Below are 13,526 nucleotides of genomic sequence, written 5' to 3' on the forward strand. Positions count from 1 at the left end.
ACACCCTTTCCAATTACAACATCTTTTATTACAAAATCATAAGCATGTAATTCTGTAACATAACAATATCACACTCAAGCATCCATATGACATTTTAGGTGAAATGTTCAAATTAAAACTATAAATTATTAAACACATATTATTACCCCACCAACCACACTCAAGCAGGTGTTACTTCCGCTGGACCCTGTATATCACTTAACCTATATAGGGGACCTTATGGATTACCAAACCAAACACAGTGTGTTAAGTAGCAGAAGGCTCCAGTTCTAGACTATGGGACTCACACAGGAATTTTATCATAAGAGGACTGGTCACTATATTTTCTAAAACCCTTCAAGGTAAAGTCTTAAAGTTGTGTTTTGGTAGAGTAGGAAGTATGCAGATACATAAAACACAGGATTGGAAACCCTACAAAAAGGGATTTCTATTAAATATATTTCTTCTTATACCCCTTAGTACTGTGACATTCCAATCTAAGGCAAAAGCAGTCTCCTTTTGGTTGGGACCTGTGAATACATGGCCATAAGGCCGCACCTCAGTACTCATAGGCTGCTGACCCTGGACACATTACCTACCTCTCTACACGTCAGTGTCCTCATCTATATTATTAAGTTAATAATAGCTCTTGCTTCTTGGAACTGTTGTTAGGTTTACAAATTAGTATCTGTTCCTGTCATGTAGTAGGCACTCAATAAATATTAGTCATTAATGATGGCCACTGCTACCATTTCTTGCAGAGTAAGAGTTCCAAGACCCAACTATCAACTCTGTCTTACATACAGATATGAAACTATAAAACAGCACCATACGTATCAGAGATTATTTCTACTTTATTTCATTTCTGAAAATCCTCGGTGACACAGTGGATTATGAAGGGCCTTAGAAATTCTCTTTAACCATGTAGGTGAATACATGATTGCATTTACATTTGTAACATATGGCATGGTACCAGGAACATAGGTAGAATCTGGTAGTGACTCTTATTTTTAAGTTTTAACTTTATCTTTTATCATCACCATAATAATAAGTCTTGTTTTTACTTTTTTTTACTTTTTTAAGTAGTGAACTAAGTGCCCAATTACAGAGGAGTCAAGCTCAGCACTTTGCTATGAGAACATGTGGACAGTTTTCTCTGATTTAGGATCTCCCCACTGTCCCATCTTAGGGATTTTGGTTATTAGTCACTGGTAACTCTAAAGCACTTAACTTAGTCTAGGGATTCCTAATTTTTCTACCCAGTGTTTGTAGGGAAATGGCCATAGTCAGTGAGCTCTACCTCTAAATCTCCAGGCTCCCTCTGAGTCTTCCTTTAATAGCTTCTTCTCTTTTGTGGAGATGCAGCGTATAGGGTTGAAGCAGCAAGTTGCATTGGAATTTTTGCCTTGACTATTTTGTCTCCATAGGACCATGTCACTCCCCTGTGTAAAACCCTGGCTGACTCCCAATGCCAACTGGGTGAGTCAGGGGTCCACAGGATGGCATACAAAATGCCAGGGGTCCATGGGGATGACACAGCTCCTCTCCATCTCTCCAGCCTCATCTCTTACTGACACCTTAAGCTTTAACCATCTCAGACCACTGCCAATTCCTGAACATGCCAGGTTGTGTTGCTTCTCTATGGTTTTGCTTTTACTGATCTGCCTAGAGCACATACCACTCCCAACATACCTGAGGGCCACTTGCAAGACCTAGGAAATGAGTCATTTCCTAACTAATCAACACACTCTCTAAGGAGAACTGATTCTTTCCTGCTGGAATCCTCCCTGTCCCTTGTATAGATATTGATCATGGCATCAGTAACGCTTTATTGCACTTATGTCTATTTGTTGACCTCCATCATTTGTATTGAGGCAGAGGTTGTATTATTTGCATTTACATTTGTAACATATGGCATGGTACCAGGAACATAGGTTCTCCACAGAGACTCACTGAATGAATGAATAAACAAACCACTCTTGCTAACTGGAAAAGTGATCAGAATCAGCTCAACCTGTGTTTCTCATGTTCATCACTTCTCATATTGAGGAAACAACCTCTGTCCTTTCTCACAGAGCCCCTTGGGAAGATTGGTGCACACTCACAAAATGATGTGAGGGTCATCAAAAAAGGAATAGATCTTATTTTCTAAAAGCTGCAGATGTAGCTGCTCTTCTCTACTTGTATAACTGTAACAAGGCTCTTCTGAATCTTAAAATCTTTTAAAGTTCCCTGTCCTTCTGACGATTGCAATCCTAAAATAGGTACACTATATGCATTATATTGGGTATATAGGCTAAATAAACAAATACAATATAAAAGTACATGAAAAAATAGTAGTATTTAAAACTGGTGTTACAGATCAAATATAGATAAGTTTCTATTTAGATTATCCTTAATCGTCCTTTTAATTTTATGTATATATAGTTCAAATCTCAGAAATTCATTCACTTTACTAGCCAAGTTAATCCCTGGAAATGTCAAGGAAGAAATTAACAACAAAATTTGCCCATCAGTAATATCATATAACAGTCTGAAAGTCCTAAATGAATGCTTGATTCTCTTAAGTACCTGCTACTGAATATAAAGAGGTTAACTTCACCAAGGATATTTTGGCTTATAGTTTTTCTTACACCATCACCATACATCAAAGATAAGCTGAGATTACAGTTGTTGTGTGAGAGAGAAAAAGCCCACAAAATGTTTTATTTTCTTCCAGAATATTAAATATAATAGCTAGGAGGAGCTAAATGTTAAATATAACATTTGGAGGAGATAAAATGAAAGTTGGGGAGCTGCAGGCAATGGGAACAAAAAAGAAAAGTGAAGCAAGCAAAAATATGGCGGTGAGACCAGAAGGCAGGGAACTCAGAGCAACAATTTCCAACTGGTGTGCCACAATAAATTTTTTTTAAATCCTTATGCAAGAATATGTTTATAGATTTTTAGAGAGAGAGGAAAGGAAACAGAAAGAGAGCGAGAGAGAGAGACATCAGTCAGTTGGTTCCCTTATGCACCCTGACCAAGGATCGACCTGCAACCTTTTGGTGTAAGGGATGACGAGCCAACAAACTGAGCCACCTGACCAGGGCTGCAAGAATTTTTACAACATACAACACCTTACTATTTAGTAGAGGCACTGACCTCTTTTCCCTTAGATTGTCAAAAAAATGACAACAGCCAACACAACAATAGCTGTCCAATTTGAATGAATCAGAATTACACCTATTTTTTGTCAGATATGCAAAAATTATAATATATTTTTTGGTGTGCCACAGAATTTTAGTAATTATTTTATGTGTGCTATGAGATGAAAAAGGCTGAAAATCACTGCAATGGAAGGAACTGTAGAGAGAGAAAAGAGTGGCAAAGATATAGAGGAAAGGCCCTAATTACTACAAGAAAGTTAGCATCCATTATATTTTTTGCTATGGTTAACAATTTTCTATATTTTTAAACTTTCAATAACATTGAGCTTTTACCTCCTAGTGGTTTGGCAACCTGGTTACAATGGAATGGTGGAATGATATTTGGCTCAATGAGGGTTTTGCAAAATACATGGAACTTATCTCTATTACTGCTACATATCCAGAGCTACAATTTGTAAGTTCATAACCTTGTATGTCATACAATATGTCCTAAGGAATCATTAACTTACTGTTAAAATTTTTAGTGAACGCTAAAGAGAAAACAATATAGCATGGTGTTTTTTAATCTATGGTGTTCTGTTCAATATACAAAGCAAACTGCATTAGTTTGCTAGGCCTGCCATGATAAAGTAACAAACTGGGTGGCTTAAACAACAGAAATTTACTTTCTCATATTTCTGGAGAGGCTAGAAGTTTGAGATCAATATGTTGGCAGATTTGCCCTAGAATTTACAAAAGGCCTACTATTTACTTCCCCAAAATGTGTAAAAGGTTTCTTCAAACATGGCTTTTTATAGGCACCAGGGAGTTTGAATATTGGCTCTTTGGGGTAGGCATTTGGTCCAGTATGGTATAGAGAGACATGGATTCAAAGTTAGTGTCTTCTTATTTGCTATGTGCTGAATCTGTGTCTTAGTTCAATGCTTTGCATATTCTCATATGTAAAATGCATATTATGCACCTCCCATGCAGGGTGTTGAAAGGATGGCGGATGATGGATGTAAGGTCCTGGCACATAGCAAGTGTTCACTAAATAGGAACCATTAGTTTTAGCTCTATATCCAAAGGCTTGGTAGCTAGTAAACGTTCATGACATATCTTGAGGAGATGTTGGATTTATACGTCTATGAAGTAGAGAATTGGTGAAAAGGCAATATATAAGGGGAAAGAAACTTTTAATGAACTGTAAAAAATTGATTGAAGACTTCTAAGAATATATTACTAAACTTAGCATGTTTTCTATTGCTTTGAATGTGTCAAATTGAAACTGAAAAAATTGTTCTCTCTTGTTTAGGATGACTATTTTTTGGAAGTGTGTTTTGAAGTAATTAAAAGAGATTCATTAAATTCATCCCATCCTATCTCCAATCAAGCAGAAACTCCTACTCAAATACAAGAAATGTTTGACATGATTTCCTACAACAAGGTAGTAAATGCTGTAGGCAGTAGAAACTCTGCTTTCAGGAGAAATATAAGGAGGCCTGTGCAATCAACAGGTTAAGCTGTGCTGCCAGGTTACGGTCACCTGTTTCACTTTTTGTTTTACTTGCTGTTCATTTTTCAGACATTATGCATGTTCTATAAAATTAAGCTTCCTTTAAAAACATATCACACTACCTTTTCCTTTATATATTTATATTGTTTTTCTTTGTTGTCTTTTTTGTTTTTAGGGAGCTTGTATATTGAATATGCTCAAGGATTTCCTAAGTGAGGAGAAATTTCAGAAAGGAGTTATTCATTACTTAAATAAGTTCAGCTATAGAAATGCTAAGAATGATGATTTATGGAGCAGTCTGTCAAATGTAAGTCATGTTGGATTATAGTAGATCATTGTAAAGCCTATCAGGTGATAGGCTAATTATAAAGATTTATAAATAATTACATTGTCAGTCAACAAATATTTATTCCACTTGCCATACTGCCAGGGTCCTTAGAAGGTACCACTTTCATTTTTCCTTTGGCTCCATTCTAAACCAGGATGCCGTACTGGGTTAACTGCAGAGGTTTATACTTGACCTCCTTCTCTTTGTTTTCCCTTCTGTTGTAAACCCTACACTTTTATCTTCCCATTTTCCAAAATCTGTAATGACTTTGTAATTCCTATTATAATAATATCTAATTTCTGTCCAAGTTTTAAGGTTGAGCTCTACTTGCTCAGCCTGTCTTTGGTGTGTGTAGCGGGTGTAGAGGGGAATTAAAGGAGATATTTGACAACAATAAGAGGATTTTTTTCAAAGCCAACTGTGAATATTGCTATGTTAATTTTTGTCACATTATGCTTATAACCATATCCAGAAGGTAAAGTAGGCATTCTTACCCCTTTTTACATATGGGAAAACTAATACTAAGGAAGAGATTTGCTCAAGATCATATAGCAAGTGAGTGATGGAGTCAGTGCTTAAAATCTGTTTTCTGACTCTAAATTCAGTATCCGTTCTTTCAATCACATCACAGCTTCTTGCTAGTTATCAGGGAAGTCTCCCATTTAACCTTCGACTAAAGGTTCTATATTCTAGTTCACCCCCTTCTGATGCCAAATGAAACTGGTAAGAAAATGAGATATTCTTGAAAACATCTTATTCAGCATTGTGTCCCATAATGTCAATTCTAACACCTGTCAATGGCAACTTGGAAATCAGAAGAATTCTGTTTTATTTTTCTTAAAATCATTTAAGAGCACTTGAGAGCTTAAGACAGTGTGTGTTGTTTTTCCCATCTCCAGTTGCCCTTAGAGCATTAACTTCTGATTATTCAAGGGTTTATTACCAAGTTGGTGACTTTCTTAGGTCTTATACCAATTCTGAGTTCAAAATTTATTGTGCATTCATTTTGCAGGGGTGAGCAAAAGTAAGATATACAGTTGTTTGTATAAAAAATACATGAAAGTTATGACTATTACAGTAGCTTTATTAACTCAAAAGAATGTCACAATGACAGAGTAAATCTACTTTTGCACACCCCTGTATGCTACTGTGGTAGTCATTGGGAATAGCCAGGTAAGCAAAGGTGTTTCCCCCAATGCCAAGAAACTTATGATATGGTAGGAGGAAGTTAATGCTAGACACAGTTGCCTGAATGTTAAATAAGGGCATGAGTAACATGCAGAATAAAAGAATAATGTACATTTCCCAAGGGAAAGAAAATACTGGGTTGTCCAAAAAGCCAATTTAGTTTTTCAATAAAATAAAATACACATTTTTCATTTTCACCAATAACTATATTGATTTGGATATTTTGAGTATGTTGGCTATCTCCCATGTGGTATAATGTTGATTGTTCTGTTAATGTCTCAATTTGACCACTATCAACTTCAACTGGCCTACCTGACCATAGAGCATTGTCCAGGGAGAACTGTCCAGCACAAAACTTTTCAAGCCACTTTTGACACATTCAATCAGTCACAGAACCTTCTCCATACACTGCACAGACCTTTCTTTTTGCGTTTCATTTTGGTTGTGTTTTACCTTTCTTCAAATAATAAAGCATATTATGCCACAAATGTTGTGTATTTTTTCCACCTTCAATATTAAAATGGCTAAACAAAAATTCACCAATTTTGATAAGTTTTTTTAAAAATGCAAGCTGACATGACCAGTGACAAGACAATGTAACAAAATTGTTTCGAATGAAGTTAAAGTCACCAAGTGCTGCTAGAGCCATCTTAGGGGGGAAAAATAAACAAACAAACAAACTTTTTGGCCATCCCAATAAATGAAGGAAAAATTCCACAAACTGATTCAACCCTAGAACAGTTATCCCACCACACTGAATTTACCAAACTTTAAATATACGCATATATACAAAAATGTAATTCACTGAGATATGATAAGGAGCAGAGCCACTTATGAAGGAACTTTTGTGTATTTCCTATGGTCACTGAGAAGATGCCTTCTTTTTTTTCATTTCATGAATTGCTATGCTCCTTGTTGTGTTTAGATGAATTAAATTTTCATATGGCTATGACAATAAACATCTGCATTCATGTCTAATATGCATATCCAGTCAACTGTCAGTGCCCAAATGGCAGTGCTCTTTTATTCTTGTCTTACAGAATTGTTTAGAAGGTGATTTAACATCTGCTGGATTTTGTTATTCTGATTCCAAGAGGACAAGCAGCATGGTAAGTATAATGAGACCAGCAGAGCAGAAGACATCTGGCCCCTCACTTGGCTGGCATTAGTGTGTAGAACAGCCCAACTGTCCCTTTAAATAACTGGAGAGGAAAAGGTACTCCAGAATTTTCCTTGAAACAAAGCTGACTGAAAAAGGAAAGTTCAGGCCATTTAGGGGGATGATGCTGTTACTACTATATTTTTGTTGTTACAAGTCAGCTTTCCCACAAGCCCACTGCTAGCTAAAAATATCTTAGCTCCAAATTCCTCTGTGTGGTGACTGCTGCACTGGCATCCTTTAAACTCTGAAAAATGCCAAACCCAGTATGTTAGATTTGGAAATAAAGTGAATGGCTTTTGGCTTTCTTGAGGCCCTGTCTTTTGTTTACTTCTGGGAAGTTAATGGAGCACTGTAGACGAGAGAAAACATAAAGTCATAATGGGGGGGGGGCGCAAAAGGCAAATTTTTCTTTTAAAGAGTCATGGGAAGCCCATAAATTACACTTTCTAAAGGAAGATTCAGCATCATCCCGTGATCAGCAATGCCTACTAGAAGCTAGGAAGCTAGAGGTTTTGTTCTGCATTAATATACCTTTATTGACATATCATTCTGTTGGAATATTTAAGGCTTCCCCTAAAGACAGCCAGTTCTCTCCTAAGCCATCCACCCTGGACTCCATCACTATTAAACGGAGAGGTGTTTCTTTTCTTTTTGTTTTGAAAGGGAGCAGGAGGAAGGCTGCAGCCTCAAGCCCTTCCTCTAGGCTTTTCCTGCCTAGCGCTAACCTTCAAGCTCCCACGTACATCCTCCTTCAGGTAACCCGCAGACGGCCCCGTCCAGTTCCTGCATTGCTCTGCCCAGGCTGCAGCCTGCGTCGGTCCCCGCCCCTGCCTGTAGCCTTGTTTCTGGCGTCCCTGGAGCCCTAAGTTTCTCATTTCTCTTTGTTTTCTCCCCGCTGTGTTGACTTAACCACAGTCACTTGTCATTTCAGCTCACCTTTCAGGGGGAAAATGTGGAGGTCAAAGAGATGATGGCTACGTGGACTCTGCAGAAAGGAATTCCCCTTGTGGTTGTTGAGCGAGAAGGGCGTTTGCTCCGACTGCGACAGGAGCGCTTCCTGGGCGGGGTGTTTAAAGAGGACCCTGAATGGAGGGCCCTGCAGGAAAGGTGGCTGTTTTTCTTTTATTGTTCTAATTTACCTCATTTCAGTTTGCTTGTTAGGGCATTAACTTTCTTTCAGCTTCTCTGGCAACTGTGGGATGCTATTTCTACACAAGTATCAGAGGCCTTGATAACAAGATTTAAAGAGCTGCTGGTGGCCCATTAGGTGGTTGGCAGCTGCATTCTTAGTAATTCTGCAGCCGCCTTTAGAATCTCAGATCTGAGGCAGAGGGTGGCAGAGGGTTCTATTATAGTAGACACTGACTCTTTTCACTACTAGGATTCTGGGCCCTAGTAAGTTGTGTGTCTGGCCTATACCTAGAAAGTGTTATGACAGCTATACAAATTATCAGAGAGAAAAGATAGTACCTATGTGATAAATTAGTTGCTTAGCCCTCCTGTTGTCTTTTTATATTCAGTAATAAACTATAAATGTAATGTCTTAAAATATATGATGTCCTTGGTAATAATAAAAGCAAATCCAATTAACCACGCTGTCTTGTTCACCAGCATATCCTGAGAAAACCTGTTAAAAGCTTTACTGAAATTAAGAAACACAACACTGTTCACATTTCTCTGATCTATTAGCCCTGTTATCTAGGGGAATTGGGTTATTTTAAAGTGAAATAATCCAAGTGAATCTGTGCTGGCTCTTAGATTATTTCTTTTTTCCTAAACATCTGTCTGTCTAATAACAAATTCTAGAATTTTTCTGAGAATCAGAAGCAAACTCAAGGTCTTTACCATACAGAATATATACATAGAATGTTTTCTCTTTTTGTTTCATCAGTTACTTATTTCCAATCCAACAGCAACTCTTGTGCTACTTTTCTATGTTACACACAGCTTTCTATTTTTCTGTATGTCCTTCTGAAGTCCGAACCTCAAAGAGCTTAGACAATTTGTAACTTGGCAATACAGCCTGGAAAATTTAATGTTTGATTCACTATTGGGAAAGCAGGACTCACAATTTTGTAACTTATCAAAATATCATGAGAGAGCTCAGTAGTGTGTATAGTCCAGAATAACAAAGATCTACAGTGGTCTGTACTTTTCCTCTAACCAAGGCAGTTTTTAGATTACTGTTATAAAATTATTACACTATGACCCATGCCTATTCAAACTTATGAAATGCTATTCTCACTCTTTTTTATTCCCAGATATGTTTATCTGGAAAATTCCCTTTCCTTCCAGATCCAAGGTTCATCCAGGGATCTCATTCCATTGTCTTGGCAATATCTATCGGTCTACTTTTATCTTTTTGTATAAATATTTCAATTGTTTTTTTAGTTATCTGTACCCTTTGTGGTTTGGCAGGTAGATAAGCCCTTCTGACCCTTTACTAGATGGGCTCTGTGTACATTGTTTCTTTTATTTTAATATTTTTTGAGGCATAATTGGAAGATCTTCACTCTCCTTTCCATTGTACACATGTTGGTATTTTCAAGCACATGATTTTTACATGCACAGGATTACTATAGCTAAAATGGCTTAATGTGATAGAAGAAATAAATCCTAGAAGCTGCTAGAAAGTTATAAAAAAGTGAAGGTTTCTGTTATTTACCATAGGAGGGCCATTGAAAAGTTACTGAGGCCTTTGCTCCCGTCCGTGCTACTTTTCTGCTCTCTGGACTTGCTAATCTGCAGATCCTAAGCTGTTGACCACTCACTCACAGTCAGCAAGTGGGCAGTTGGATGTGGCTAGCATTGTTGAGCAAAAGGATAAGTGGAAAATCATGCTGCAATAAGATCTAGGTTTCTTAAGGCTTCCCCCTAGAGCTTTGATTCAGTTATTTGAATTAGTGTCAGGCTGTCAGAGTTTTTGGAAGTGTGAAAGGAAGACTGGATGTTTTTCTCCTCCTTAAAGAAAACAATTAAAAGAACTCACTGTGGCATGAGATTTAGACAGAAAATGGCACAGGTAATTGTGACAGAATTCAACTAGGTATGTATTGCTGCACATAATCATCATGGAAGAATTATTTCATACCCAAGGATCTGCTAGTCTTGGCCTATAAAATTTATAAGGCCACCAATAATGTAAAGGATGGGTGGTTGGGTGTCTTTTACGGCTTATCTGAATTTGACAATGTGAAACTGTGAACATTAAAATAGCCATTTATTTAATTTGTAACAGTATTTACTTTCTAACATAGGTACCTTTGGCATATTCCATTGACCTACTCCACGAGTTTCTCTAAAGCAATTTACAGACACGTTCTAAAATCAAAGACAGGTAAGGAACTGATTAGCCAAACAAGTGTTTCAATTCCGAAATTAAATATATTCTGAACTATTTAGAATAAAAATACTACTAATAAGTAATTTAATTTGGGGGTATTTCTCATTTATCCATATATTAGTTACTAAAAGAATATTTTAGTTAGGAAGTAAAATGTTCATTTAGTGGGTGGTTTAGTGGGTTAGCATTCAGAGATAAGTTTTATTTGTATGAAGAAATGATGGCATGTTGTCCTATGTCTTTTAATACCCACGAATCCAGCTGTTAAGCCATGAGGCAAAAATGTATAGTATAAAAAAGCATACAGTCAGGAATTTATTGTCTGTGGATTCATATCATCATTCTGTCATCTATTAGGTGTGTGACCTTACAAAAATTATTTTTTAATTTTATTGTATTCTTTTATCCTCACCCAAAGACATTTTTTCATTGCTTTTAGAAAGAGAGGAATGGAGAGAGAGAAACATCGATGTGAGAGACAAACATCGATGGGTTGCCTCCCATAAGCACCCAGATCTGAGATCATATGCACAGTGACCAGGAATCAAACCCGCAACATTTTGGTTATGGGATGAAGCTCCGACAAACTGAGCCACACTGGGCACTGCAAGAAATTTTTTAAACTAATCCTAAACTTTAATTTTCTTACCTTATTTGAATGAGGACTAGGCCTCACAGAGTTATTAAGAGAATATTATAATGTTATTTTACCACCTAATATAATATTTGTCATATTAAAAAACACTTAATACTTTAATTTTCCCTTAAAAGCTTCAATGAAATTTGAGAGGGTTTCCATCATAGCATCATATTCAAACTGGAGTTGTTATTTCACCCAAAACAAGGACTGGACAAATGAATCACCTATTTACATATACATATTTCAATGATCAGTAACTAAAGCTTGAGATAAAGCCACTAATAAATCAAACCAAATTCCAGTCATGCTCATGATCTGGCTCACTGGGCCCTTGCAGGCCTCTTAGACCTGTATCAATTGTTTTTTAGAACAAATTTAGCAATCTTTTCCATATGAATTAATTTAATTATTAATTTAATAAGACTATTATTCTGAAAAGAAAGCATCCAGTGGACTATGAAAATCAGCATCATCATGACTCTTTCCAAATTTTGTCTTCTCATTGATTTATTAATAACAACATGAAAACTAACAGTTTTGGAAACATGTCTGGTGTGTATATTGATAATGAAATGCCTATGCCCATTTCCTCCTCTTAGATACTCTAGGTTTACCTGAAAATACCAGTTGGGTGAAATTCAACATGAACTCAAATGGCTACTACATCGTTCACTACGAGGGGCATGGATGGGACCAACTCATTGCACAGCTGAATCAGAACCACACACTTCTCAGACCTAAGGACAGAATAAGTCTGCTTCATGATGCATTTCAGCTAGTAAGGTAATGTAAAATTTCATCTGATTTCACAGTAAATAACTGATCCATAAGCAGATATGCCAGACTTCAAAAATCAAACACTCAGTGATATTCATTCATATGATATGGGTGTGAACAGAGGTCAAATACTGGCTACTAGGTGAAAGCCTACCTGCTGATAAGGTAGTCTTTGATAAACATTGATAACCCACAAAACGTTTAAAAATTTAATCCAACATTTTAAAACATGAAGAATTTGATATGAAAATCCTAACTTCTGGAGTCTCTTTAAAAATGAGGAGATTTGGCAATTTTGGACCTTCATTCCCACAGGGAAACCATAGAGGAGGATGCAGTTGGATGATCCCCCATAGGCCAGGCCTGTGCTCTTCCATGTGCCAAAATCCCAGACCGTATACATAAATGGCTGGATTCATTCACTTAGGGGGGAACCTCTAGGCATGTCAGCTTTTAACCCCAGATTTAGAATTTGTTTATGCTAGTAGCCTGCTCTTTCACCAAATACCTTTGTAATCTGCTGAACAAAGACTAAAAATATGGTCTTAACCTAAATGAATCATTAGTGTAGTTCATAGTCCACTTATTACTTTGCTCACATTGGAGAAACCTTTATGAAATTGGAAGGAAAATGAAGGAAGAGTTGGCTGCTTATGTTTATTCTTTAGACTTTCCTGGAAAGAAATGATGTTTCCTTTCCCACTTATCATCAACAGTAGAATAAATCAGGTTATAGGGTGGCTAATGGTGGGCGGGGCTGGAGGGGGACATGGGGATCAGGTAAAGTATTGAGCATTGTAAGCTTTTCCTGTTCTGAGAATTATTATAACGTACTCATTTTATTCGGTGTGACATATTTCCTTCCTGATGCTTATTTAGGTCAACCTGAGTGAAAATAACCAGCAGGACATTTCTGAGACAAAGATTTTCTTCCGTACAACTGAGCTCCCAAATGAGAAAAGGGAGAGGATTGAATGATTAATCCTCAGTGCCACAGGTCTCAGGAACATCATAAGATCACAGCACATTGAAAACTAGGATTAAAAAAAGGACCATCCTACACTTGAGTGGATACATAATAGACTAGTAGTCTATCCATTTATTGTTAGTTAAAAGATGTTTGTCTGCCCAAAAGAGAAACTCATAGATTGCAGAGAAAGTAGATTAAAAATTTAAGACTAGAAAGGATGAAGAGTATTGACAATTCGGCAAATGAAAGCCAATCTTTCCACTAGTTGCAAAGTCTTTTTTGCTGTTTCTAGCCTATAAATATATGGGTAGCCTAAATTTAGCAGAAGGAACACTACCGTTATTAATGCATCCATGGAAAAACAATAATCTTTTCTTTGCTAAATGGAATGGTGAATGAAGTTAATTAAGAGTAAAAATTTTGGCTCTGGCTGAGGTGGCTCAGTGGATTGAGTGCTGGCCTGCAAACCAAAGGGTCACCCTTTCAATTCCCAGA

At 36.9% G+C, this 13,526-nt stretch overlaps 1 protein-coding gene across 1 annotated transcript in view; it reads left to right on the forward strand.

The window, feature by feature from the left end:
- ERAP2 (endoplasmic reticulum aminopeptidase 2) overlaps positions 1 to 13,526 on the forward strand; it is a 36,533-nt gene that overhangs the window by 13,537 nt on the left and 9,470 nt on the right. The window contains exons 7-13 of the mRNA XM_054578288.1: positions 3,469 to 3,582; positions 4,423 to 4,554; positions 4,799 to 4,930; positions 7,180 to 7,248; positions 8,233 to 8,408; positions 10,559 to 10,638; positions 11,884 to 12,067. Coding sequence (XP_054434263.1) covers positions 3,469 to 3,582; positions 4,423 to 4,554; positions 4,799 to 4,930; positions 7,180 to 7,248; positions 8,233 to 8,408; positions 10,559 to 10,638; positions 11,884 to 12,067 — 887 coding nt within the window. The remainder of the gene's footprint in view (positions 1 to 3,468; positions 3,583 to 4,422; positions 4,555 to 4,798; positions 4,931 to 7,179; positions 7,249 to 8,232; positions 8,409 to 10,558; positions 10,639 to 11,883; positions 12,068 to 13,526) is intronic.

The sequence above is a fragment of the Pteronotus mesoamericanus genome, unplaced genomic scaffold, assembly GCF_021234165.1.
Source record: "Pteronotus mesoamericanus isolate MK-2021 breed Mesoamerican mustached bat unplaced genomic scaffold, CSHL_Meso_final contig_50, whole genome shotgun sequence".
Classification (NCBI taxonomy): Eukaryota; Metazoa; Chordata; class Mammalia; order Chiroptera; family Mormoopidae; genus Pteronotus; species Pteronotus mesoamericanus.